The sequence below is a fragment of the Barbatula barbatula genome (assembly GCF_947034865.1).
Source record: "Barbatula barbatula genome assembly, chromosome: 24".
In the NCBI taxonomy this organism is placed as follows: Eukaryota; Metazoa; Chordata; class Actinopteri; order Cypriniformes; family Nemacheilidae; genus Barbatula; species Barbatula barbatula.
This window is the reverse complement of record NC_136787.1, coordinates 16,132,438-16,156,642: the sequence shown is the minus strand read 5'-3', so window position 1 is coordinate 16,156,642 and position 24,205 is coordinate 16,132,438. Positions and strand designations below refer to the sequence as shown.

The window sequence follows — 24,205 nt, the reverse complement described above, 5'->3', positions numbered from 1 at the left end:
AACGTGACGTCAGGATTGTTCAACCACGCGAGCAGGAAATGAATTTGAAATTGAAAGCGTCACATGATGAAGGCTTCTTCTGTAATCAGATATCATTCAACGTCGTGTTCAGTTTACACACAGAGACATTAAAAACAGATCAAATGTTTTCAGCTCTCTTCAAATTCAGGCGGTTTCCCTAACTTTGTTCTCACACATGTCAATGGCTGTTATTCAGTAACAGAGATTTGGGCTGTTCCTTTGGCATCCATGACGTTACAGGTGCTCTCATGTGATCCTGTTAATATTTGACGCTGATAACACAATAACTTAAATATGTGAATAAGGAAGAAACTAAACAGGGAAGCTGTTTAAACAGGTTTTGTGTACTCAGTTGTCAAAGGTGAAATGTGATAAATGTGGGATTAAGTGTTTGGAAAGTATAGGGCTCTATTGTGCTGGTGGATTATTTATAAGGACACTGTACAGGCTGTCTGGTTGTTTTTCCCATCAAAAATGTTGTTTATATCCAACAGAATAGTTAACACAAACTTTCAAGGGATATATTTCGGAAACAATGGTTTAAGAAAGAAATGAAGGCTATTGTCATAGTTTTTTTCTGTGGAACCCAAAAGAAAACATTAAAACAATGACGGCAGTTTTCCTACAAGTTTTACGTTATAAACGTACAAAGTTTCTTGCAGAAAAACTAGTTTCAGTTCAATCTCAGCAAGGCTGGTCAAAACGGACCAATGAATGAAAACCGAGCAAACATCAAGCGTCATCTGGTGTTCGTCCAAGGTAATTACATCATGTGTTGTAACTTCACAGACAAATTTGTAAATCTTAATTCAGTCCGATTGAACAAAAAACTATGTATTTTATTTTTTGAATAGTTACATATTTAACCCGTTCATCAATACATTATTTTCACCATCCACATAAAGAGAATAAATACATTTCAGAACAGCTACAAGTTTAATGAACATTTTGTGAGCCTCTTTTATTAGTTTCATAAAAGTTTTGTGGAAAAAAAGGAGTGATCTAGTCCCTAGAGAGAGCTCACAATAAGGCTGCCGGCATGGAGATATTTCTAGTGTAGTCTACACATTATGTTAACCTCATATTTAACTTCTTAAATCTAGTACTTCTGGATCAGAATAGAAGAGGCACCGCCTCCTCCATTGCAGATACCAGCGAGTCCATACTGTCCTGATTTCAGATTGTGCACCATGTGTCCCACGATCCTCGCCCCAGACATCCTAGATATCGCAAAATTGGCGCATTATTCACAGCGCAAATCAAGGTATATTGATGTGGTGATCCATAAAAGAGATGTTGCTTAAATTACCCAATTGGATGTCCGAGGGAGACCGCTCCTCCGTTGATATTGACTTTATTGGGGTCGATGTCTAACATCTTGATGTTGGCCAGAACGACGACACTGAACGCTTCATTGATCTCCCACATAGCAACGTCTTCTTTTTTTATGCCGGCCGCCTGCAGGACCTACACGATGCAGACATAAATATGATAAATAAATTAAAGAGTGCATCGGCTTGAAAATAAACGTACAAACGTTAGCTTACCTTTGGGAAGGCAAAGGCGGGAGCGATAGGGAAGTCGATGGGAGCGACAGCGGCATCAGCAAAAGCTAAAAAAACGTAAAAAAAATTATAAACGTAAAATGCAAACTCATAACCTGGGAAACTTGATTAAAAGCGTAATTTGACTTTAGCTTAAATTAAAACCCCTCACCAACAATTCTAGCCAGTGGCGTGACATTAAGTCTTTTTGCGGCGTCAGCTGTCATTAGCACAAGAGCTGCCGCGCCGTCGTTCAGTGTGCTTGCGTTTGCTGCAGTCACCGTGCCTGCACAAATATGAAACCGGTTAAATCCTCTTTGGGACTAAAATAATTTTTTATTTCTTTCAATTTTCTTTCAATTTAAAACGCAATATTTTGTTAAATGAAGCGGTGTGTTTGTACCGTTCTCTTTCTGGAACACAGTCTTCAGTTTGGGAACTTTGCTGAAGTCAACCTTTTTGTATTCTTCATCTTCCTTCACGACAATGTCTGGTTTGCCTGCAGTTTAATTGTTAGCAAAGGTCATCGGTTCAAATCACAGAAAGCCCAACTACAATAATAAACAGACAATGAAATCTTTAAGAAGTACCTCTCTGAGGTATGCTCACAGGAACCACCTCCTTAGCTAGGAGACCAGACTCCCATGCTGCTTTGCTGCGACTGTAGGAGTTTATAGCAAACGCATCCTGCTCCTCTCTGGAGATCTTGCTGTTTTTGGCTGTGTTTTCGGCACAGTTACCCTACAAAAGCAGGAAAACAAGCTTTACACGATCATGGCTTCTTATGATTTACTGTTCAATAATGGTTGATGCATTTGGTTTCAGGTCATGCTTTTCGAAAACAAAGATTTATGCAAAGTGATCTAACAATAGAGTAACGCTTTTTATTTTATCAGCGAGTTCCTTGCTTCGCTAGTGTCATACTCGAGAAACTTCGCAACAGGAAAAAAACTAAGTAAATGACATCAACAAAGCACAGCAATTTTATCCTTAATGTTTAACTGGTGAGTCGCAAGGAAGTTGTACCATGTGAAATTTGTTGTAGACGTCCGTCAACCCGTCCTTTACGATCAGATCCTCCATCTTTACCCCACCATAAGGGGGAGCTTCTCTTGCCATGACATAAGGAACCTGAGACATGCTTTCCATCCCACCGGCTACCATAACGTCCTGAGAGACATTGCATATGACTAACTTGGCTTCTTTAACACGTTAAAGGCTGTTGTATATTTCAACAATCACTTGGCACTACCTGATGTCCACACATGAGACTCTGAGCAGCCATCATGATGGATTTCATCCCAGAGGCACAGACCTTATTGATCGTGGTTGCTGGAGTGGACAGAGGAAGACCTACGAGAGGAAAATCACGAACAATTATTTATATTTTATTAATAATTTTCAATCTTGATTCTGATTATTCTTGCTAAGATTGTTGGAATGCATTATGGGATTGCCTGCATCATTATGAATACATCAAACGAGCCAAAGACTGAAAGCCATTGCACGCAAAGGAAAGATAAGTCACTATTATATATTTTTCCTGCTGCATATGCCGCGTGTTTAAACATGCAGCCAGCATTCATTCAAATGTGATAATCTCTTCTTAGATACGGTATCACGCACACATGTGTTCTGGAGGCTGAATGTGTTTGTTTTTGTCTGTATGTGAAATGACAGATTCACCTGCACCCAAAAGAGCTTGTCTGGTAGGAGCTTGCCCTTCTCCTGCTTGCAACACATTCCCCATATAAACCTCCTTCACTTCCTCCACAGGGATTCCTGCAACAATACCAACAAAACCCATATGAGACATCTGAAAAATACGTGAATGTACACAAAAAAAAGTAGTTGACCTTAGCCACAACAGTATAGAAATATAGGAACATCATTGCATTTCTTATAACAAATTTAAAGAAATGAAGCACAAGAACACTTTTTAAGCAATGCATTAAAGAAATATGTTTGTAAGGTTATCATACACACAATACATGTTTAGACACCTTAAAGTGACAAGTTAAACTTGGAGACTCAATTGTTGAACAAATTTGTGATCAACAAAATCTGCGGTTGCTCTCAAAAGCCATCAGAAAAGTCTTTTAAATGGCCGAGAGGGGATTTTCTTGGCTATTTTTTACCAAATGTAAAAAGCAAAATCATTCAAACATTTGTAAGTGCTGTTTTTTTGGACGACACTCTGTATGGCCATATAAAAGGATAAGAGCATCCCAGCATGCATTTCAAATATCCAACCAGTCAAGCCTAAACATGATTTCTGCAGACAATGCCCACCTGCTTGCTCGACGGCTCCTTTTATAGCAATGGAACCCAGTTTGGTTGCAGGTACAGTGGAGAGGCTTCCTTTGAAGGACCCCACGGGGGTCCTGACAGCACTGACGATGACAACTTCCTGTCCAGAGAGAGAGAGAGAGAGAGAGAGAGAGAGAGAGAGAGCTCGGACGGGAAACTCATTCAATGTGCAACCAAAAGGACAAACACTGTTTCCAAGCACAAATAAGTCACATTTACTCACATTTAGAGATGGTCGTGTGGTGTAAGTCCTGCTCAGGTATTTTTGTGCCTGCGCGGGTGTATTTAATCATTATTTATACATTGTGAATAGCAAGAAGTCCGTTAATGACGTGAAAAGCAGTGTATTTAAATGGTAAACAATGTTTGAGGCCTGCAGCTACATGTGCTTTGACATTCGTTAAGAAGCATGAAATCAAGCTCGACTAGACCCGAGTTTATTCGGTTTAAACTCACCAATCGTCTGCACAGGTGTGTGCGCGTGCTGTAGAAGGCACAGGATGACATAATCGCGATGAGATAGTTCAGACTCGGGATGACAAATTTCACCTTCAACCCTCAAATCTAGCGGAGTGTGTGTGTGTGTGTGTGTGTGTGTCAGTAGAACAGCCAATTACAACGAGAGGAGTGTCTGCGTCACATGGTGACCGCGCAAGGCCTTGTGGGTAATGATGTTTTTATTAGAGTGACGAAAATAACCGGATGTTACTTGAGTCTTTGTTTGTTTTTATCTGTTATCTTATATTTGACATCTTCATTGTCTATTATATCATTTTAATTTTTACATTATAGCTTTACATATCAAATTATGATTTAGCGTCTCGGTATAGTATTTCTTTTCTCCCAGTTAAAAGGGTTTGGTATCTGAATGATACATTGAGCAGCTTTTCAACCTTTTACGTTTTTACACATTCACCGTATTACCATAACCTTTAAAAAATAATGAAAGCTATGTTTTATAAATGCACCATGTTTGAACCACTTGCCCAATGCGATTTTGTTCAGTGTTGGTAAGCTAATGTTTGATTTAGCTTATGTGACGCAATTTGAAGAAATGTGTAAAAATGTCAAAATTTTGGTCTGTGAATAATCTGTTATTTCATGGATTTTAGGAAACAGTTGTAGTCTAATCTAACGTGAACATTTGTGTATGGCACACACACGCTCAACACATTTTACTTCAGTTTTGTAATTTATTAAATTAATTCATTAAATAATAATTAAATCATGTCAGTTGACCATAAAAAACAGTTTGGAAAATGTAAGCAATGCTGAGCCAAAGCCAGTCCAGAAGAATGTAAGGCTTTCTAAAATTGTCCTTGTATACGAGTCATATTAGTTCCACATAAAATTTCTGATTTTGCCTGTTAACCCAGTCCTTACTGTAAATTAAAAGCTCTACATGAAAACTCAGTGTTGAATGCAATGACAGCCCATTCAACACATTTAACATGGAAGCTGTTAGAGAGTGTAAACTAACACCGGACCTGGAGAATTATTAAAAATGTATTGTGTTTAGTGTTATATATTGTGCATTATCTACAGCTACGCTGTTATTCAATGTTGATTAGATTTTATATTTCACAGTCGGTTCATCACCCAAAGGTTGTGCTTCATACTGCAAGGCAAATCCAAGCTTTTGTCCATATCTCTTTTTTTGGCCCGACTGTTTACATTTACTTCTGATTTTCAAACGAGAAGAGCAACAAAAAAAGAGTCATCCTGAAAAGTCAGTGATACGTTTATTTTTTTAGTAAAAACGTGCATTTCATAATTTTTATAAAAAAGCAAACATTTAGCTTTATATCTTTTTTCATTTGGAACAGAATATTTATTGAGAATTACAGTATTTGAAAACCAAATCATACAAAGGAGAAATGTGTACATTGTCAGTTACAGTATACTGTACATTATGTTTAGTAGCAGTTCAGCCATCCATAATTCAACAGGACACGGTTCACTCGTTTTGAACTAAAATCATACTCAGTTTGACGTGCCCCATCTGAGAAGTACAGGTAACCTAGAATAAGAAAACAATAAAATATATTAAAAGAAACCACTATATACACAAGAAATGATTAAATTGGAGCCAGTGTTTTTGTATAATGTTACCCTCACCATAATTTTCAAAAGCAGCGTCCACCCTTGAACCGATTCCAGGAATGCTACGTTGAATGCTTTTACCAAATGCTCGGTCTATTTGACCTGTCCTTTCATCGTAGCTATATCAGTATTTAAATTGTGTTAGTTTTTCAAAAACAATAATTATAAAGTGAAATGCAATAATAAAGAAAATGTAATAAAATCAGTCCATTTTCTCTTACCTCCAGTAGTTGCTATCAATAAAGAACAGAGTTTGGCCGGTGGATGCCACATGCACGGCCGCATCAATCTTTTTCACATAAGGAGGAAATCCAAAGTCGGTTATGGGTTTGGGATATCCAGACAAAGTTGTGCTGCCTTTGACGGCCCAGTACTGCTGACCTGCAAACGGATTAACCACATTAAGACCACATTAATTAAAATCTTGCTATGCACACAACTTTTACTCAACTAAGTGTGACTTTACCTTTAAAGAGGAAGTTTATGTCTTTATTCCTTAATTCATACGCAGCATCAACAGAATCAATCGACGGCCACAAAGAGTTTACTTTATGCCTTGAAAGTCCACTGTGATATCCTTTCTTCCAGTAAAACCTGATAGGTAAAAAAAATTAATGGATGATTTGAATAAATATTTTGTAAATTATATACTATTCATTTATTTTATATATGCATATGTTGTATACATACCCGTTTTTAAAGAAAAACAGTTCCCCCCGAATGCTGGTTGCTGCATCAAATACTAAGTCACGCTTGCATGGTTCCGGTGGGAGGCTTGGTACGGGATTCGGTTTTGGCTCTGGTTTTGGCTTAGGTTGTGGCTCTGGTTTTGGCTTAGGCTGTGGCACTGGTTTTGGCTTAGGTTTTGGGGCTGGTTTATCTGTAGATGCTCGAACCCCTTGCAAATAAAATTAAAGGACGCACACAAATGACCATGTTATGTGATCTATTATATTTCATCATAAATGTAGCTCAATACTCCTCTCACAACAAAGATATTTACCATACAGAGACTGGACCCCGAGTCGGTCATCCCAGGGAAGTTTATAGCCATTCGTGTTGACATACTGGTAATTTGGATACATAAGAGCTGAGCGGTCTTTGGAGTGGTCTAGTCCCAGAGCGTGACCGAATTCATGAGCAGCCACCAAAAGCAGATTTACACCTGAAACAGATTTATCAAGTATAAATATTCAACATAACATTATTAACCAGGAGTGATCGTTTATATAACTTGTGCGTCACCTTGTGGGCTTAATGTCCATGTCTCATCCTCATCGAAGTGTGTATCTCCTCCCTGTTGAGGACCAGGAGAGTTGGCGTGAGCCAGAACCTGACCGGGTCCATCAAACGGGTAAAAATCTCCATGATCTATTAGCAAGCATGGTTAGTGTGAGTTAGTCATTGTACGTGTAACATCTGAAACAAATACACCGCTGCATCAAACTTACATCCAGCTTTGAAGAGAATCATGATGTCAGCTGTGCCACTATAGATCTGTTTGAAATCAAGTGGAATGACATCGCTGTACAACTTGAAGGCTTTGGCGATAGTGGCATCGACCTCACTCCTGCTCAACTGTGATGTGTATTCTGTTATTCTGAAAGACAAAAAAGAAACATCTTTTAAATCCCCCAAAAAACTGAAACGAAGGTTAAGTGTTGAATTTCTTCATACCTGTATGTTACAACACTTTGCTTCCATCTGGGCTTCCCATCGAAGTGACCGTATCTGGCCACATCCGTGACTCCGCAGCGTGGCTTTTTCATCACCTCCAGAGTGTTCGTGTCCAGCTTACCTGTGACCTCCAGCCCAAAAAACTCCTGCATGGCTTTCAGATCTTTCTCAAAATCTGCGAGGTACATACTCCTCCCACGTGCTTGAGTGGTTTCTTGATTCCTGTAGAACTGTGCCAAATATTCCTGTAGAAAGAGAAGCGTTGATCATTGATTATTGCACACAAATCAAATATTTTGTAAGATATTTAAGTCGTTTGGGTATTGACCTCTGCTTTTTGACGGTCATCTGGTGATTTCACAGTCGGGGCAGCATCACAAAGAGCCGAACACAGCACAAGTGTCAGGACAAGAACCGCCAGGTGCCCCATACTTCAGAGCTCTCTTCCTCTGCATGGAAAGACGGCGATGTGAAGCCACACGTTCTTCTTCTGACTTTTATATGTCTGTCAGCCCCTTTCAGGGATTACAGGTTTAGTTCTTATCACTGTCGACCAGAGCCCATGGGGTGAGGGAGGGGGAAAAGGCTTAATTCAGAGGTTGAGTCTCAACATGTTGGACAAAATGTTTTGATCATGGAGGCCTTCAGAGAATGTCACGAGATTTCCCATATATGTTTTTTTCTCCCACGAAACTTTGCCTTTGCTTTACTGTAAAACTCCATACAGTATTTATAGGATTGTTTATTATATGAATATGTCTTTAAGTTGTTTTATATAATAAATTTTTATATGTATTTTAATTTGTTATTAAATTAAATCCAGTGTTTCATTGGCAAGTATTTTTATTAATAATATATATATACATTTTTTTTTATCAACAAAAACTTTTTATTAATACTTTTCACCACATTTTAGAATAAACTCTATGCACATAAAATTCAATAAATTGCCATCCACTGATTCCTTTATTGTCAACATGTATATTTAGTCATATAGCCAGTAGCAAAGTTGTTGTTAGAGTTACACAACCTCTCAAAAAATCATGTGCCTACGCAACACTCTTTATACTAAATCCTGATGTGAAAGAAGGGAAAATAATAACCTTTCCCGAGGCTGTTTATGAGAGAATCTCCAGCACACCCAAAAATAATAAAGCCTTAGTTTGTTTATATTTTTACATACCTAAGGTGCTGTCAAGACATGCACTAATGTCAAGACGAAGCATAACAAGATTGTGCATTTACTGTAATGTGAACGATTACCAAAATATATGTTACGCCTTTGAGGTAATAAAGAAATCCGGTTTATTTGAATATACAGACACTTCAATTTCAGAATGTTACAAAGTTCACGTAGCTCAGTGGTATGGCGCTAGCGACGCCAAGGTTGTGGGATTGCACATACATAGGAACAGAAATGTGTAGTAATACAAGTCGCTTTGGATCAAAGCAACTGCCAAATATAAATTTATATATAAGTTAACTTTAAAATAGATGAAAAATAGCATTTAATGTTTCTAACATACATTTAAATTATGCTCTTTAGAATACTTTAAGTTTCTTCATATTTTAGTTTTTATTTATTTTTGGACACAGGGCAGGACTTGGTTGTTCTGAAGCACCCGGTAAAGCTTCCTTTTAGAGCTGAACTCATACACGTTTGTCCCACTGTAGAGGTAAATGTAACCTGATAAAAGAAAAAGATCAGTCCATTTAATGAAATGTATTAATCACCAAAGTTTCTTTAAGGTTCGTGATTTCTTAGCTTTGATTTAATAATAAGGGCTATAAGACACACATACCGCTAAAATAATGGGCTGCACGAACAACTCCTACCATCCCTGGGAATCCCTCTTTTACTTGTCTGGGATACCCTGCCTCGATCCTGCGCCTTCTCTCATCGAATCTGTGCACAAAATAAGTGTCTTAACATTCTGATAGCTCTTTAAAAAGTAAAAACAACATTTCTCAAAGCCAAAACACATGAGAACTCAATAACATCCTCTAAGCTAAAAAAGAGCAACCTCTGAGCAATACATTTTTTCTTGTTTGTGACACACAGCAGTTGACCAACCTATAATAATAGCTGTCAGCGAAGAGCAAGGTTTTTCCAGAGCTTTGGTCATGGACAGCAGCAGTAATTTTTCTCACAGATGGCGGCAGACCCAGAAAGCTGAGAGATTTGGGATAGCCCCTGACAACTTTGTAGCCAGAAAGTGCCCAGACTTGTCTACCTGCAAACAAATATAGGCAATGATAAGACATTTCCCGAGGCATAGATACAAAGATTGTGGGTCGCCCAACCGATGTTGAATGGTTTCAGCTTTCTTTACCTTTGAAAACAAATACTTTGTTCTGAACTGGACCCTCATAAGCTGCATCTATATTATTTGGGAGCTTGGGCCACAAGCTTTGGATTAGATGTTGCTCCGCACGTTTGTTTTGGGAGCTACGCCAAACGTATCTGCAAGAGATCAAAATGTCATGAGATTATTCCATTTATCACAGCTTTTACATATATATACTAGTAAGGTTTACAGAAAGGGTTTCAGTGCATTACTGGTCTTTGAAGAACATTGCTTCTCCCCCAAAAGTTGTAACTGCGTCCAGGATCAATTTAGGATCACAAACGTCAAGTTTGGTTGGTGGTTCTGGATCACGGGATCCGACAGTGTTTTGACCTGATGAATATGCCACATGGTAAATTAAAACAAGATTTTGAAGATTTTAGAGCTTTCTTCAAGATATACTTACCATAAAGAGACTGAATTCCTTTGATGTCATCGGAAGACAGAGAGAAGCGATCTACATTATTGAAGCTGTACGTGGGAAACATGAGAGCGCCGGGAACGTTTGAATGAGAAAGACCCAGAGAGTGACCAAACTCATGGGCAGCCACCAGGAACAGGACAAACCCTGCAGAAACATCACAATTTAGGAAAGTTTAGTTTTTCATATCTAAAAGATGGGTTTGCAGTCAACTCAGTCTGGATATATTTAGTAAAAATTACCCCTGGATGATCGAAACGTGAATTTCTCATCTTCATCGAAATGTGCGTCTCCACCAATTCCAGGACCGGGAGCAAAGGCATGAGCAAGAGTGTTAAAAGGTCCATCAAAAGGGTAACCATCCCCATGTTCTAGAGATAAAATATTTGGTTTTCTGTCATAGATATATACATAATTATTTGCAAAAAATATTTTTTCTTGTTTTCCAGTACAAATATTTGATCATTTCATATATTAAGATACATTTAGTCCCACTTGAGACTCAATTATTTAAGTTTTAACTTGATTAAAAAACTTAAATTAAGTAAATTTTTCTTACCTATGCTTGTTTGAAGCATAAACTTTCCTTCTTTTGATAATGTTTAAATGTTCAATAATAAAGTGAATGTCTTGATATTTTTATTTTAATCTTAAGACATTAATGTCTTAATAAATGTAAGTAAATTCATTGATTTACGTTTTTCTGAATAATTCTTTTTGCGGTGTAGACAGACAGAACTTACCTCTTGATGTGAATTTGATCATAATGTCAGCGATACCGTTGTTGACACGGGTAAATCTCAGAGGAGTGACTTTGGCCCAGACCTGCAGGGCTCTATGAATGGAATCGTCCACTTCGCCTGCCGCCAGATCAGGTGTGTAATTTACAATCCTGAGAAAAAGAAGGATCATGGTCTGTACCTGCTCTGTCTCTTATTCTTATACTGTAATAGCGATTCAAAGCAATAACCGCACCTGTAGGTGAGCTTGTTGGTTCTCCATTTGAAACTCTTTCCGAACGTGGAGTACGCAGCAACGTCTGGAACTCCACAGCGGGGTTTCTTCATCACCTCCATGGTCTCTTGGTCCACCTTTCCAGTCACCTTAAGCCTGAAAAACTTTTGCATCTCTCTCACCTTCTCAATCATTTCAGTGGATGCTCGGCGAAAGTTACCAGGAGCCTCGTCGGTTAGATTGTAAAATGTTTTAAGGTATCTCTAAAAACAGATAAAAGGAATTATTAGAGACTTTACTGCGTATGATTGATAAAAACATACATGCAAATATAAAAATAAAACATACTTTTATGAAAAACAGAGACTGATGAAACTGTGCTGTATACCTCTACAACGCCTTGATCTGTGGCAGCAGGTTGCGATATCGGTCCAGCATGAACTGCTAGGATTAAACCTGTAAAAAAACACAACTGGGAGCAGATCATCTTGTTAGGTGCTTCTTGGTGGTTCTTCTTTTTGACACGGTTTCATGTGGCATTTTATATACACTCAAGACTGTGAAGTAATGTATTAAGCAATTAATGAAATCACCAGGCTTGGGTTTCTGAATAACCAACCACATTAAGTAAATCATTCTCTTGACACAGCCCTTTTCAAATATATCTTTATTTCTCTTCCTCATACCTCTTTTGAAGTGCTTCTAAATATGCAAAACACAGTAACAGGGGCTTTATTGTGCAAGACTGATGAGTAAAAAGCTATCTGTCAATACACCACAAATGCAGAAGTGAAACTGATTTCTAAACATTATTTAGTCTGATTCCACCTAAATAATGCAACTGTTCTTCCTCTTTTTGTAAGGAAAACAACAAACAATAGAAAGCACGTCAGACTTAAGAGGGATTTTCACCTGATTCTTCATTACTTTGGTTTATGATTTACTGCTCTGCCAACATTATGTGGGAGGCAGACAGTTCGTATGGGCGCATGATGATGAGAAACAAAAAAACGCTGAAACATCTACTGTAAATGACTACATCTAAAAATAAAATATTTTTAGGAATATCCTAAAAAGGAAATGTGCCAAATTTGGTTTCTTAGTAATGACTTTCAGATTATTCAAAATACATTGACAAATACATTTTAAACATTTAACTTCTCATACATTTAAATGTACACAAACTACTGTAGAAATATCTATAAAGTGCAATGTATAAATCGCAAATAGTTTTATCCCTGGGTCGGTTCACATTCTTCTTCACTATCTATAAGATTAGTGTGACAGTGAAGTTATGATATTTAAATTTTATAATGATGATTATTATCATTATTATTGTGGGATGTAACCAAGAATGTGTCTGATTGTTTTAATGCAATGCTTGAGAGCTCTATTGTAATTTTGTCTGCTTATTATGTTCAGTTATTTTTCATTACGGTACATTCACATACTCAGTTCTACCATTTTAATTCTTAAGCCTATATATTTTTGTAGTTGTGTTTACCATTTATTACTGCAGTATCTAGATTTTAGATACAAACGTTTTTTGTGTTTATTTTGCACAAATGCGGTTTACACTATTGCAGCATTGTTGTTTTAATTCTGGAATAGTGTTTCTACACCTTTCAGTATTGCAGCGAGTTACAAGTGTAGAAATCTGGACACAACGTTAAAAAAAGACAACGTATTTGTCATGGCAACAGATTTTTGCATGTCCTCATCCAAATTACTGTAGCATCACTAACATTAGTCAAGATGCAAAATATTTTTATTACAAATCGCACATTTGCGTTGCCTCATCGCATGTGAAAGCAGTACACAACCTATGTAAACAAACCAAAGTGGAGCTGACAGGGCCTTCTCTGTGTTATGGAATAAATACTGCGACAGATGGTGTAAGAATCACGATGTGTTGGTTCACATGTCCTGTTCTTATTTTGTGAAGTGATCGTATTATGAAACAAATGTGGCAATTCATTTAACCAACTACATTCGCAGTATTGTTTCAACAGAAAATGGGGAATGGGTAACTAAAATACATATAACGGTACAGTTACTGTACTCATCGGGGTTCTGGATGTTCTGAATTGTGAGATTTAAATGTAACACAGTTTGAAGATGGGTTGTCTCCATATATCTTTTCTAAATTTGGTTGCTATTGAATGTAAACAAACATGCAAACGTGTAAATGCTGTTTGATGGATTAACTTGCTTTCTATCTTATTCTTTCTATTTTATCTTTGATCTTTTTACAAAAGAAATCATACTAAGCATTTGTACAGTCATCATATCCCGTGTGACAACAAGCTATATTTAGTTTACAGTAGTGTTTTTGTAGCTGTCAGTAAAGAAAGATATGCACTCCCAGTGTTATGGATATGACATTTTCCGTTATGTGACACAAAAACGCACAGACAACCATTTGTTCATAATAATTGACTAAACTCTTGTTGATAGAGTTTAAACATCAAAGAAATATCAGTCTATGTACAAATCGTCTATCTTAAAAAAGGGAAATAAACATGCATGGTGGATGTGACAAAAAAAGGACAGGGTTTTTAGGAGACGACAAACTTTGTAGGATTTGTGTGAATTAAATGCACAAATCAGAAGCAATTATAAAGGGATGCCTCTTCATGGAACATAAAATAGTTACTTTATTTTAATATGCACAAAAAATAAAACAAATGCTTTAAAACTTAAAGAGAGACCTCACTTGGGTATTTGAGCCAGGTGCACCAAATGTTAATATCTGTGCTATCAGTATAGTAAAAACTTTTCATGGTGAGGTTGACATTTTCACGAAATTGCCCAGATGACATAATCTATGATGTCATCTCTGCTACAGTTATGTCCTTTTTTGGATGCAAGAAAGTGTTTTGGATCATGTCCAAACAAGTGTGTGTGTGTGTGTGTGTGCGTGCGAGCGTGCGTGCGTGCGTGCATGCTTGCTTGCATTATGTTATATTTGTAAAATGTCTGATGCTTTTGCATTCACATACATCACACAATATTCAGATTAAAGTGTTTATTTTGTAATGATCACTATAAGGCAATCACAGCAAGTTTCATTACTGTGAAGTACAAAGAAATGGTTTCAGAGGTTACTACAAAACCTACACAAAACATCAGTCTTTTATGGAAAATAAATAAATGTAATAATTTAAATACTTAATAATCGTTCTAAAAATACTGACAGGTTCTGTATGTTTTTCTTTCAGGCAGGAAGACATTGAATTGCTGTGTTACGGCAAACATCTCAACAAACTAACAGGGCAGAAAATAGTTGTTGTTCAGGACGCGGAACAGCTTCTTGCCATCGGAACTGAACTCAAACAATTTGGATCCACTGAAAAGATAGTTGAAACCTACAAAGACAACGAAAGGCAGAATGTCAACACAGTCTAGATAAGAATTAACTTTGGATTTGCTATCCATTTATGTGTCGTGTTTTTATCCGTACCTTTGTACTGGAAGGCCGCTGTGACCTTCCCTGTCATTCCGGAGAATTCATTTTCCACCGGTTTAGGATAACCTTTGTCCATTCTCCGTGTCTGCTCATCATAACTACAAAAAATAAACTCTCGTATTACTTCACAGTTCTTAAAAAAAACCAATCAGGTAATTTTATCTGTTTATGTGATTTCCTTACCTATAAATCTTATTGTCAACGAAAAATAGGATTTTGTAGGTCTGCTCATCATAGAGGACTGCATCGACTTTCTTCACTTTATTCGGCAGACGGAAGCTGCTGAGACTCTTGGGATATCCCTGTGCCACGTCGTAGCCATAGATAGCCCAGACCTTTTGACCTGAGGCACGACAACATTACCAAATGATGCATCTTATACTTTTTATGCCATTTATTGATCCTACAGGTATGGTTTTATAATTTTTACCTTTGAAAATGTAAACTTTGTCATCAAATGGACTCTCGAATGCTGCATCGATGTTATCTGGAATCTGAGGCCAGAAGCTTTTGATAAGATGTTGCTCCACTGTGGTGCTCAAGGGGTAACTGCGCCACATAAAGCTGCAATAAAAACACCATAAGGTTAAGATCCGAACTCATGACGTGCAGGCTGATACAAAAACCTTTCTGTCTTTTCTTACTTGCTCTTGAAGAACATGATCTCTCCTCTGAGCATGGTGACAGCATCCAGGACCATCTTAGGATCACATCTGTCTGGGGTGGTGGGTGGTGTGGGTTTTGTTTCATCAGGGTTGACTTCAGGGTTAGGGCCTGCAGAGAAATCCATCATTAGCCGAATGTATTTTTGATTTATCGCCAGTGTCTTTGTCATTTGTAACAGCTTACCGTAAAGAAACTGGATTCCGTTGACGTCATCTTGAGGGAGGGAGAAGGTATCAACGTCTCTGTGGACGTAGTTGGGATACATCAGTGCACCTGGATCCTTGGAATGTTCGAGGCCTAACGCGTGTCCAAACTCATGGGCAGCTACCAGGAATAAATTGTATCCTGCAGGAGAAGATGTGAAAACCAAAACATGGTTCATGTTTTGTTTTTTTCCACTGAGGTTGAAGGTTTTATCAGATGAGACTGTACTTACCATCATAAGATTTGAAGGTGAAAGACTCTTCGTCGTCAAAATGGGCATCACCACCAATACCATCAAAGGGAGGAAATGCATGAGCCAGAAAACCATCTGGTCCATCAAAGGGGTAACCGTCACCATGATCTAGAAACAAGCAGATATTTGCTTTTAACCATTATCATACGATCCTGTGAGCAACTGCAAATAATGAAATGATTTACATTGATCTAAATGTTTAACAAAAATGACTGTATGTGAAACACAGTTGATATCTGCTGTACTTTATGTAAGATTTTTCACACTAAACATCGTTTTATTGTTATTATGCATGTAGATGTTTAACCCCAAACAGTATTAATAGCGTGAATATTTATACTTTTTAATATTAGTTTGTCGCACTGTAAGACAATAAGGTAAAAATGGACTTAAAGGGCTAGTTGATCCAATAATGAAAATTCAGCCAACGTTTACTCACCCTCAAGCTGTTACAAAACTGTATTAAAATCTTTGTTTTGTTGAACACAAAAGAAGATGTTTAAAAGAATGTGGAAAACTAAACAGTTCTGGGGCACCATTGACTACCATAGTAGTTTTTTCTACTATGGAAGTCAATTTTGTCCCAGATCTGTTTGGTGAGTCAATTTTGGGTGAAATGTCCCTTTCTTCATGTAATCATTTGACTTCAACCATCTGAATCCCAAATCATAATGTTAAAAAAATCTATTTAAGTGTTAAGATACATAAATATTGTATTTCGAAATCAGAAATTGAATAAATGTGCAGTATTTTATTCTGATGTAGATAGCATCTTGAAATAAGATCAAATCATCATAGTTAACATCCATGGACATTATAAATAAAAAAACACATCTATATGACATGTAAATATTCTAATGTGAAACGTTACAGAAACTGACCTCGCACTACGAATGAGATCATGATGTCAGCAATTCCACTGTGGATACGAGTGAATCTCAGAGGACTGACATCTGCCCACACCTTCAGGGCTCTTTGAATGGAATCGTCCACCTCGGCTACTGACATGTCAGGTGTGTAGTTCTCAATTCTAACATAAAGACATCAATGTTCAAAATTACCCCCAAAATTGGCATAGCCCGACGTAGCAATTCATTTTGTCCTTTTAATAGGTTTCGGTCATTTTAGTCTTGTATTGTATTTGAAGTTGGCTCTTACCGGTAGGTCAGATCGTGTTTTTTCCATTTGTAGTCCCCTTCAAAAACAGAATAGGCTGCAACATCTGGAACCCCGCAGCGGGGCTTCTTCATCACGTTCAGTGTCTCTTCATCCAGCGTTCCTGTTACCTCGAGTCCAAAAAAAACCTGCATCTCCTTCAGCCTTATACTCATTGAACTAGAACGTTGGAACTTTTCGTCAGATGCCTGCTTTGGCAGGGCATACAGCTTGTTCAGATAATTCTAAAAAAACAGAAAAAAGTGAATCAGCAAATTGAATAAAATGCCTTTTTTGGTTTCTAACAGAAAAGGCTCAAAGTGTGATTATTACCTCAGCCATGGTTATTTCTTCTTTATCAATAGATGGCAGTATTGGGCTGGTGTGACCAGCGACCACCAAAGCCATCAGAATGCACACGTTGTAGATCTTCATGTTGCTTCTCGTTCAAGAAACTGATGCCGCTTGTGTTTTGCGCCGCTCTTATATACACATCAGAATGAGCGATTGTGCAAGAGAAGACTGAGTCACGTTTTACAATTTGCTATCAAAATCATGAGAATGACCTCATACGACCATGTAAGGTACCCTAAAAAAACTGAGATAACAGGATTTTATCAACTAAACAGAAAATTAAGCTTTGCAAAGACTGAAATTAATATTTACATGTTTTATGGGTCAGTGACTCGATCTAAACACACCCAAGGGTCCCCTGCCTTTCTGAGCAACACTGTGTAGTCACTTTTATTATCAAGATAAACTAACAAAAGCACTTTATGGTATATTGTTTTGACCTAGATTTTTTTACTGTCTTTGCTATGTGCTAGATTCATTGTTTGGGGTTCACTCCAAAACAAATACATAAAAAAATCATTGTTAACCCCAAAATAAAAATGCTCTCATCATTTACTGTATTCACCACCATGACGTTTAAAACATGTATATGATTCTTTCGTTTGTGGGACATGAAAGAAGGTATTTTGAGAACATCATTAGAGTTGTTTGCTTAGATGTTCTTCAGAAACAAAATAACTTTACAATTTAAGTTTTGTTTTCTGAAAAAATAAAAATCTTTATATGCGTGTAATTTTATATTAAGCTAGGTCACTTTTAGGTGAAGTAAATTCAATATTTGTACTTTTTTAACCAAGACAAAAACAATACTTAAAAAGAAATAAATTGGATTAAAGTGTGTTGTGCAAAAGAAAGTCCTACAGGTTTGGAATGATATGAGGGGATAGTATTTTCATTTTTGGATGAACTGTTTCCATTTGATTCGTGAAAAGTCTATTCATTTTTCACTCAGTCATTTATCTCCACAATAAGAGAATGACGTGAGTTTACTAAAACATCTCCTTTTCTCATGTTCATCCAGATAAGTGGTTGCCCATTGTGTTCAGGACAGTAATCTGTAGTGTTGTAATGAGACGCATTACATGAGCAGATGTGGTCATGACACATCTGTGTCAGTAATGTGTAATGGGGACCAGAATGAACTGGTTTAAAACAGCGTTTCATCAGAGGGCTGTGAAATGACACTTTTGTCATCTTTCTACAGATCATTTTTTTAAAATAGCATTTAATCTGTTGTCTTTATTGTTTTGGACTGATATATCCATACCAAGATCTTAAATCTATAATAATAGTAAAAGTGTCACTTTAGCGACATAAACACTGCAGATAACATCATTCCTATAGTATCCTAGTACAGTAAATGGACATTTAAAGGAGTGATGCAATTCAATGCATTCACAATGAAATATTTTAAAAGAAGACACCATGAGCAGCATTAGATCCACACAGAGAGTATTGAACTATTAGTTGTTTGATGTTAATACTATTTAATATACAGCTTATCGTCTGGGTCAAAACAAAAGTAATTCAATCAATTCAATCAACTTTATTCAAGACACAAAGGTCCATAGAGACAACACAGTACATATATAGATATAAACATAAAACAATACTTAATTATGTGAATCGGCTGCAAAATGCAACTTCGGTTTTGGATGTGCGTCCTGGATTCTGCAGTGAACAATAATGTATGGGGTTCACTTCAGACATGTTATGATGCACCTCGTCGCTTTGAGGATCAATGGAGAGGTCATTTGCAATTTCATTACAATTATTTATAAGATTTAATCAAGTAAAGAAAATGAGGACGTGTTTAGATTCTCATGCAAAAGGCAATAAATCCAGATGTGTACATGCACGTTTTCATCATAACTCGATGTTTCAACACAGCTGAGGCAGATTTCTAATGTTTTTTGAAATACAGCAATATAAATCATGCAACAGGAAACCCTCAAACCAGACATGGTGGACAAAATATACATATGTGCAATTCCATTCCCAGCAGCATGCAATTGTATTTTGGACTTTTATTTTATTTTGCGAGCAAACTCTACTTACTAAAGTCCTGTGAAGGAATAAAACTGGCCATTCCAGATAACAAAAATCTAGTTTTACATTTATTTAATCCAACGTCCCAAAAAAGTTGCCTGGTTATTGTTGAAACACTGTGTTTCAACCTTTTTGTCCACAACCCAAACTCAAAGTTCCTCTTACGGCTTGTGGGTTTGAATCCTATACGTTGTGTTGAAATGTATTGGTGGAATTTACTGTTAATTGCTTGAATGAAGAACCAGCCAGATGTCTCCCTTCACTTGTCATGGACTGTTTTTTTACATGGCCTGGGTTGCCTTCATGTGCCCTTCATGGCCGGGCCTGGTGGAGAAGATGTGTGCCTTCTTCCTGATCGAATGGTGACCTGTCCATTTCATTTACAGTACGACTGTGGGCTGTAACCTTCTAAAGCAGCATTGGAAGTAGAATGGAGTTAATGTGTTGCAAACAAATTAAAAAAAGTAAAATGTTTAACTTATAAATATGTTTTGAATGTTTCATAATTTCACTCATAAATAGAACTGCAAACTTGTGTGAGGGGTAAAGTTGTTCAAGTGATGATGCATACCAAGTGTAAATACACAAAAGTGTCGCGAAGATTCAGACACATGACCCTTTGGTGTGCTCGACTTTATTTCGTTAATGGAGAAGTTCACCCAAAAATCTACTCATTTTTACTCACCCACATGACGTTATCTTCCAGCGTCTTTGGAGCAGAAATGAAGATATTTAGGTGACATCCGAGAGAGGGAGGCGTTCACAAGAGCACTTGCCCATATTGGACGCCGGCGCTCTGCCTCACAACGTGAAAGTGCTTTCGTCCAAGAAGACGAACTACTCTTGTGAATGTGCGCCATATTTTTCTCACATAAAGCATTCTCGTCGCTTAAATCAAATTCAACTGAGCCACTAGCACGGATGGACCAATTTAACAATGTCTTTAATACTTTTCTGGACCTTGGCAAAAACTGACACCATGATGTCTATGAGGAGGTCTGGAAATCTCTCGGACGTCACCTAAATGACAGACAGGAAGTATGGTGGAATATGACAACTTTGATATCAATAAACTCGGTGTGAGCCAACAAATATACTAAAGTGAATCGAATAACATTAAGTTGATTTCCTCTTATGCTACAAGCAGATTAATAAATTCTTTATATCTCTTGACCATTAGGGTGCCTATAACTTTACAGGTCCTCTCAGAACATGACCTTTATGAACCATACCAAGTTTCGTAGCAATCCGCCATTGCGTATCAAAAATACTGAACAAGATGTGCCAATGATGATACGTACAAACTTTTGTGTCAATACACAACATTTTGCAGTGTCGATTTTGAAGTCAATCAGAACCTGTTTAACGTTTTTTTAATTAAAAGGCCAGGTGGCACAGCCCAACCAACTTTTTTTGTGTGTTCATACAATGTGCCCATAAATCAAGACGTAAAATTTGATGAAGATATCCAATTTCGTTTAGAAGTTATAAGCATGTACAATCAGAAAAGCAAATTTCATTTGCATTTTTCGGCCACCAACCATGGAAATTTTGACATTTGGCCTGTGACAGATAGTATACCACTAAACGTTTTGTGTTTCCTACGCTGGTTTCATCTCAATTGGAGAAACGGTTACAAAATTATTCGCAATTGTTTTTTTCGCAAACTAGGCCAAACTGTAAGGCGAATTCTGCATGTTTGGTCTTGTTGGACTCGGCAATGATTTCGAAATCTAAAGACATGGCTTCCATGTAAATCTGTCAACCGCAGACAAAGTAATAGGCCTGTTAATATATCTCCTCGCCACCAGGTGACGCTGTTCCAAAACTTTACGGGCTCTCTTTGGGCATGGTGCTGATGGTCCATTACAAATTTTGTAAGGATACGCTGTTGTGTCCATAAAATACACATTTTGTTCAACGCCCAAAATGGCCGACATGGGAAAACTGGATATCGTTCCACTCGATATGTTACCCTAAACTAACGAGGCCAACCGTTTCGAAGTTATAAGCAAAAATAGCCATTTTCATAACTTTGGACCACTAGGTGGTGCTGCGCAGAGATCATGGTATGTTACCGGAGGTCAGGCTTTTGATTACACCTACCAAGTTCCGTGTCGATACGTGAAAGTTTGGCGAAGACACATCATCAAATCCAAGTTATGGGCAAAAATATATGTTAAACCAAATTTGCTACAGTAACATATGAGACTGTCCTCTATCTGTGTGCCAAATCTCATAATTTTCTTATGTACGGTTCTATGGGCTGACACCCTAATTTTACTTTGTCTGTTTTTTTCCCACTGAGGTTGTCTAGGTTTAATGAAATTTCCTCTAATACAGTTTTGCACTTTAGTTGTGAACGTAAACTCCCTTAAAACAACATGCCTTTGTGAATGCTGTATGACTAGTCAGCTCTATAATTTCAATGGTCAGTATAAGCTGAGAGCTCTAACTTAAATTTTTGAAAATATGGACATAAATGACACTTTAAATTATGACATTACTTTTACATTCATAAAGATGGGCTCAGATCAAGACTTTGTGCATCGGTGGAAATGCAAGTAAATTTTCATCTGCATAAGTAAATGTTTTATGTATCTTTTGAATCATAAAATGATATATACATCACAATCCTAATGTTATTCTTACTTTGACATTTCCAGCACTATTCGTGTTTATACCTAATGCATTTAACAGATAGCCTACTGTCTGATGAGCAACCTGCCCAGACATGAAAAACTAGCAGCTACTGCCTGATGGTTTAGGATAAGCGGTACTCTCCAGGTATGTGCATGACTCTTGTCAATCTCAAAATTCAAAGGTGTGAAGTTGAATTTTATATTGCTGCCCAAAATTATGTTGGCCAAAGGGATGTTTACTGTTTCAAGAAATCTACATCACCATTTAGCACCACACACCTGGCACTGATTTTATTTTAAGTTCTTTAAAAAAGTACACATTGTTTACTATATAGATAGTGTAGTTTGCATTGCATCAACTTGAATCGTAATCTTTGTGTTATACCCAGCGTGATTATTTATAATGTGTTAATAAAAAATTAATTAAATTAAAGCGTTTGACTGATAGCATTGTTTATTTTGTTATTCTATAGATTTCGGGATAATATCATATGGATAGCATCAATATTTTGGGCCACAATAATGCTGTTGTGAAAGTCTGATATTGTGACAGTCCATGTAAAATAACCAGCCCAGACAAGTGAAGGAAAAAATCTCATATTCTCATGCTGTGTAAGTGTTTCATAGCAGTTGTTTAAGAACAGCTGTGGTGGAATAGTGGAAGTTCCCACGAGATTTCCCTCTGCATTTGAAGCTGTGATGTCACAAAGAGCTTCTTGAAAATCGTTTTGAAATGTCATGTGACATCACATCCATATTTGTTCCATATAAGGATTTTATCAAGAGATTATATGAAGGGGAAATAACCATAAAGTATATTTTGAAACAATAAGCTTGCATGTACACAAATTTAGCTCAATTCTTATTAAGACACAACACAATTCGACTGTTGTTTTGATTGTGAAACTTCCACACAATTTCTGTACTACATACAGTAAGGTTTGCACAAGCGCAGCCAACATTTTCTGGTTTTGCTGTTGTTGTCTCCAATTCCAGGATGCCATCACTGGGCGTACAAGCCACAGAACAAATGGGTACAATGTGATAAATTCTGGCTACAGAAGTCTTCTATATGATATCGTTGTTAAAACTCTTAGAAGAAATCATCTTCAAGTGTATCAGCTATCAATATGAAAAATGATTGTGTGATTTATACGCTTGTGAAACTTCTAAACCTTAAGAACCTCAAGAAGTCATCTGTCATCATGTTTCCTCGATTCACTTCCTGAATACCTGCTGTTTACCTGAACTCTGGACTGGCAAGCCTCAGTCTCAGACGATACACACGATAAGATTTGATTCACTTCTCCTTCCTAATGAATTTTCACATGACTTGCAGTTATTATAGGAATGGTTTTATAATCTTAACAATTGTACTTGGCAGGCAACATCACTGACTTAAAAACTAAAATCATGCTTTTATTAATGCACATCATTGGAGGTGGCATTTTGGAGGGTTTCAGACCAACAAACAACAACATTTCTCAAAATATCTAGGTTCTTAAATGACATGGGGGTGAATAAATGATGACAGAAAATGTATTTTGGGTGAACTGTGGATTACATAGCACTTGTTTAACACAGAAAACCCCGGTTGTGACAGAACTGTTTGATCTCATTTATTTAAATACATTCAACTTACTCAGACATTCAAGGGTATAAACATATTAGAGCAAACCAAAGACAGACCATTTTTGTATCCACCGATCCGGTGACTCAGGAATTATTGATACCAACGTGTCTGTCATTTCCTGTCCACCTCCAGCTTGGGTATGTGCTCCATGGCCCTGCATCTGCTGGCACAGCATGTCATCAGTGTTATCAGTGGCGCTGATACAAAAAGCGCTGTCGTCTGTTGGTCCAGGATGTGAGGTCAGGGAATTTTTTCAATTACAGTGTGGGTTGACATGTTTGGCTTTGTTGAAGTGCTGAAACGTCAATTCCACCTCCAAATGTATTACTTAAGAATGCTTGGGGTTTCTTTATGGTTGTGATTCTGTTTATAATTTATTATTCTTTTACTTGTAGTAGAGTA

The 24,205-nt window shown here is 37.2% G+C and overlaps 3 protein-coding genes across 4 annotated transcripts; all 3 read right to left on the bottom strand.

Annotated features, from left to right (window-relative positions):
- Window positions 1-834: 834 nt before the first annotated feature.
- Window positions 835-4,528, bottom strand: acat1 (acetyl-CoA acetyltransferase 1). 2 transcript variants are annotated; one of them, XM_079448924.1, is made up of 12 exons: window positions 4,332-4,528; window positions 4,099-4,146; window positions 3,858-3,975; window positions 3,252-3,347; window positions 2,818-2,918; window positions 2,592-2,735; window positions 2,156-2,306; window positions 1,969-2,064; window positions 1,738-1,851; window positions 1,569-1,633; window positions 1,331-1,488; window positions 835-1,241 (listed from the first exon to the last, which is right to left on the bottom strand). In XM_079448924.1, exons 1-12 carry the CDS (start codon window positions 4,380-4,382, stop codon window positions 1,121-1,123), a joined length of 1,263 nt encoding a protein of 420 aa, XP_079305050.1. In that variant the 5' UTR covers window positions 4,383-4,528; the 3' UTR covers window positions 835-1,120. The 2 variants fall into 2 exon arrangements, with proteins under 2 accessions (XP_079305050.1, XP_079305049.1); XM_079448923.1 differs by having other exon boundaries at window positions 3,858-4,146; window positions 4,332-4,492.
- Window positions 4,529-5,599: 1,071 nt separating this feature from the next.
- mmp30 (matrix metallopeptidase 30) lies at window positions 5,600-8,301 on the bottom strand. The gene is made up of 10 exons (XM_079448876.1): window positions 7,984-8,301; window positions 7,656-7,900; window positions 7,430-7,578; window positions 7,224-7,349; window positions 6,982-7,143; window positions 6,669-6,876; window positions 6,445-6,572; window positions 6,200-6,359; window positions 5,994-6,097; window positions 5,600-5,895 (listed from the first exon to the last, which is right to left on the bottom strand). The coding sequence occupies exons 1-10, from the start codon at window positions 8,083-8,085 to the stop codon at window positions 5,792-5,794; spliced, it is 1,488 nt and encodes a 495-aa protein (XP_079305002.1). The 5' UTR covers window positions 8,086-8,301; the 3' UTR covers window positions 5,600-5,791.
- A 228-nt stretch (window positions 8,302-8,529) lies between these two features.
- On the bottom strand, window positions 8,530-17,582 carry mmp13a (matrix metallopeptidase 13a). Its single transcript, XM_079447954.1, has 21 exons — window positions 17,459-17,582; window positions 17,129-17,370; window positions 16,852-17,000; window positions 15,950-16,078; window positions 15,697-15,858; window positions 15,492-15,621; window positions 15,278-15,411; window positions 15,031-15,190; window positions 14,842-14,945; window positions 14,651-14,746; window positions 12,065-12,123; window positions 11,767-11,892; window positions 11,400-11,641; window positions 11,168-11,316; window positions 10,667-10,795; window positions 10,410-10,571; window positions 10,216-10,336; window positions 9,989-10,119; window positions 9,730-9,889; window positions 9,458-9,561; window positions 8,530-9,342 (listed from the first exon to the last, which is right to left on the bottom strand). Exons 1-21 carry the CDS (start codon window positions 17,558-17,560, stop codon window positions 9,236-9,238), a joined length of 2,898 nt encoding a protein of 965 aa, XP_079304080.1. The 5' UTR covers window positions 17,561-17,582; the 3' UTR covers window positions 8,530-9,235.
- Window positions 17,583-24,205: the final 6,623 nt, after the last annotated feature.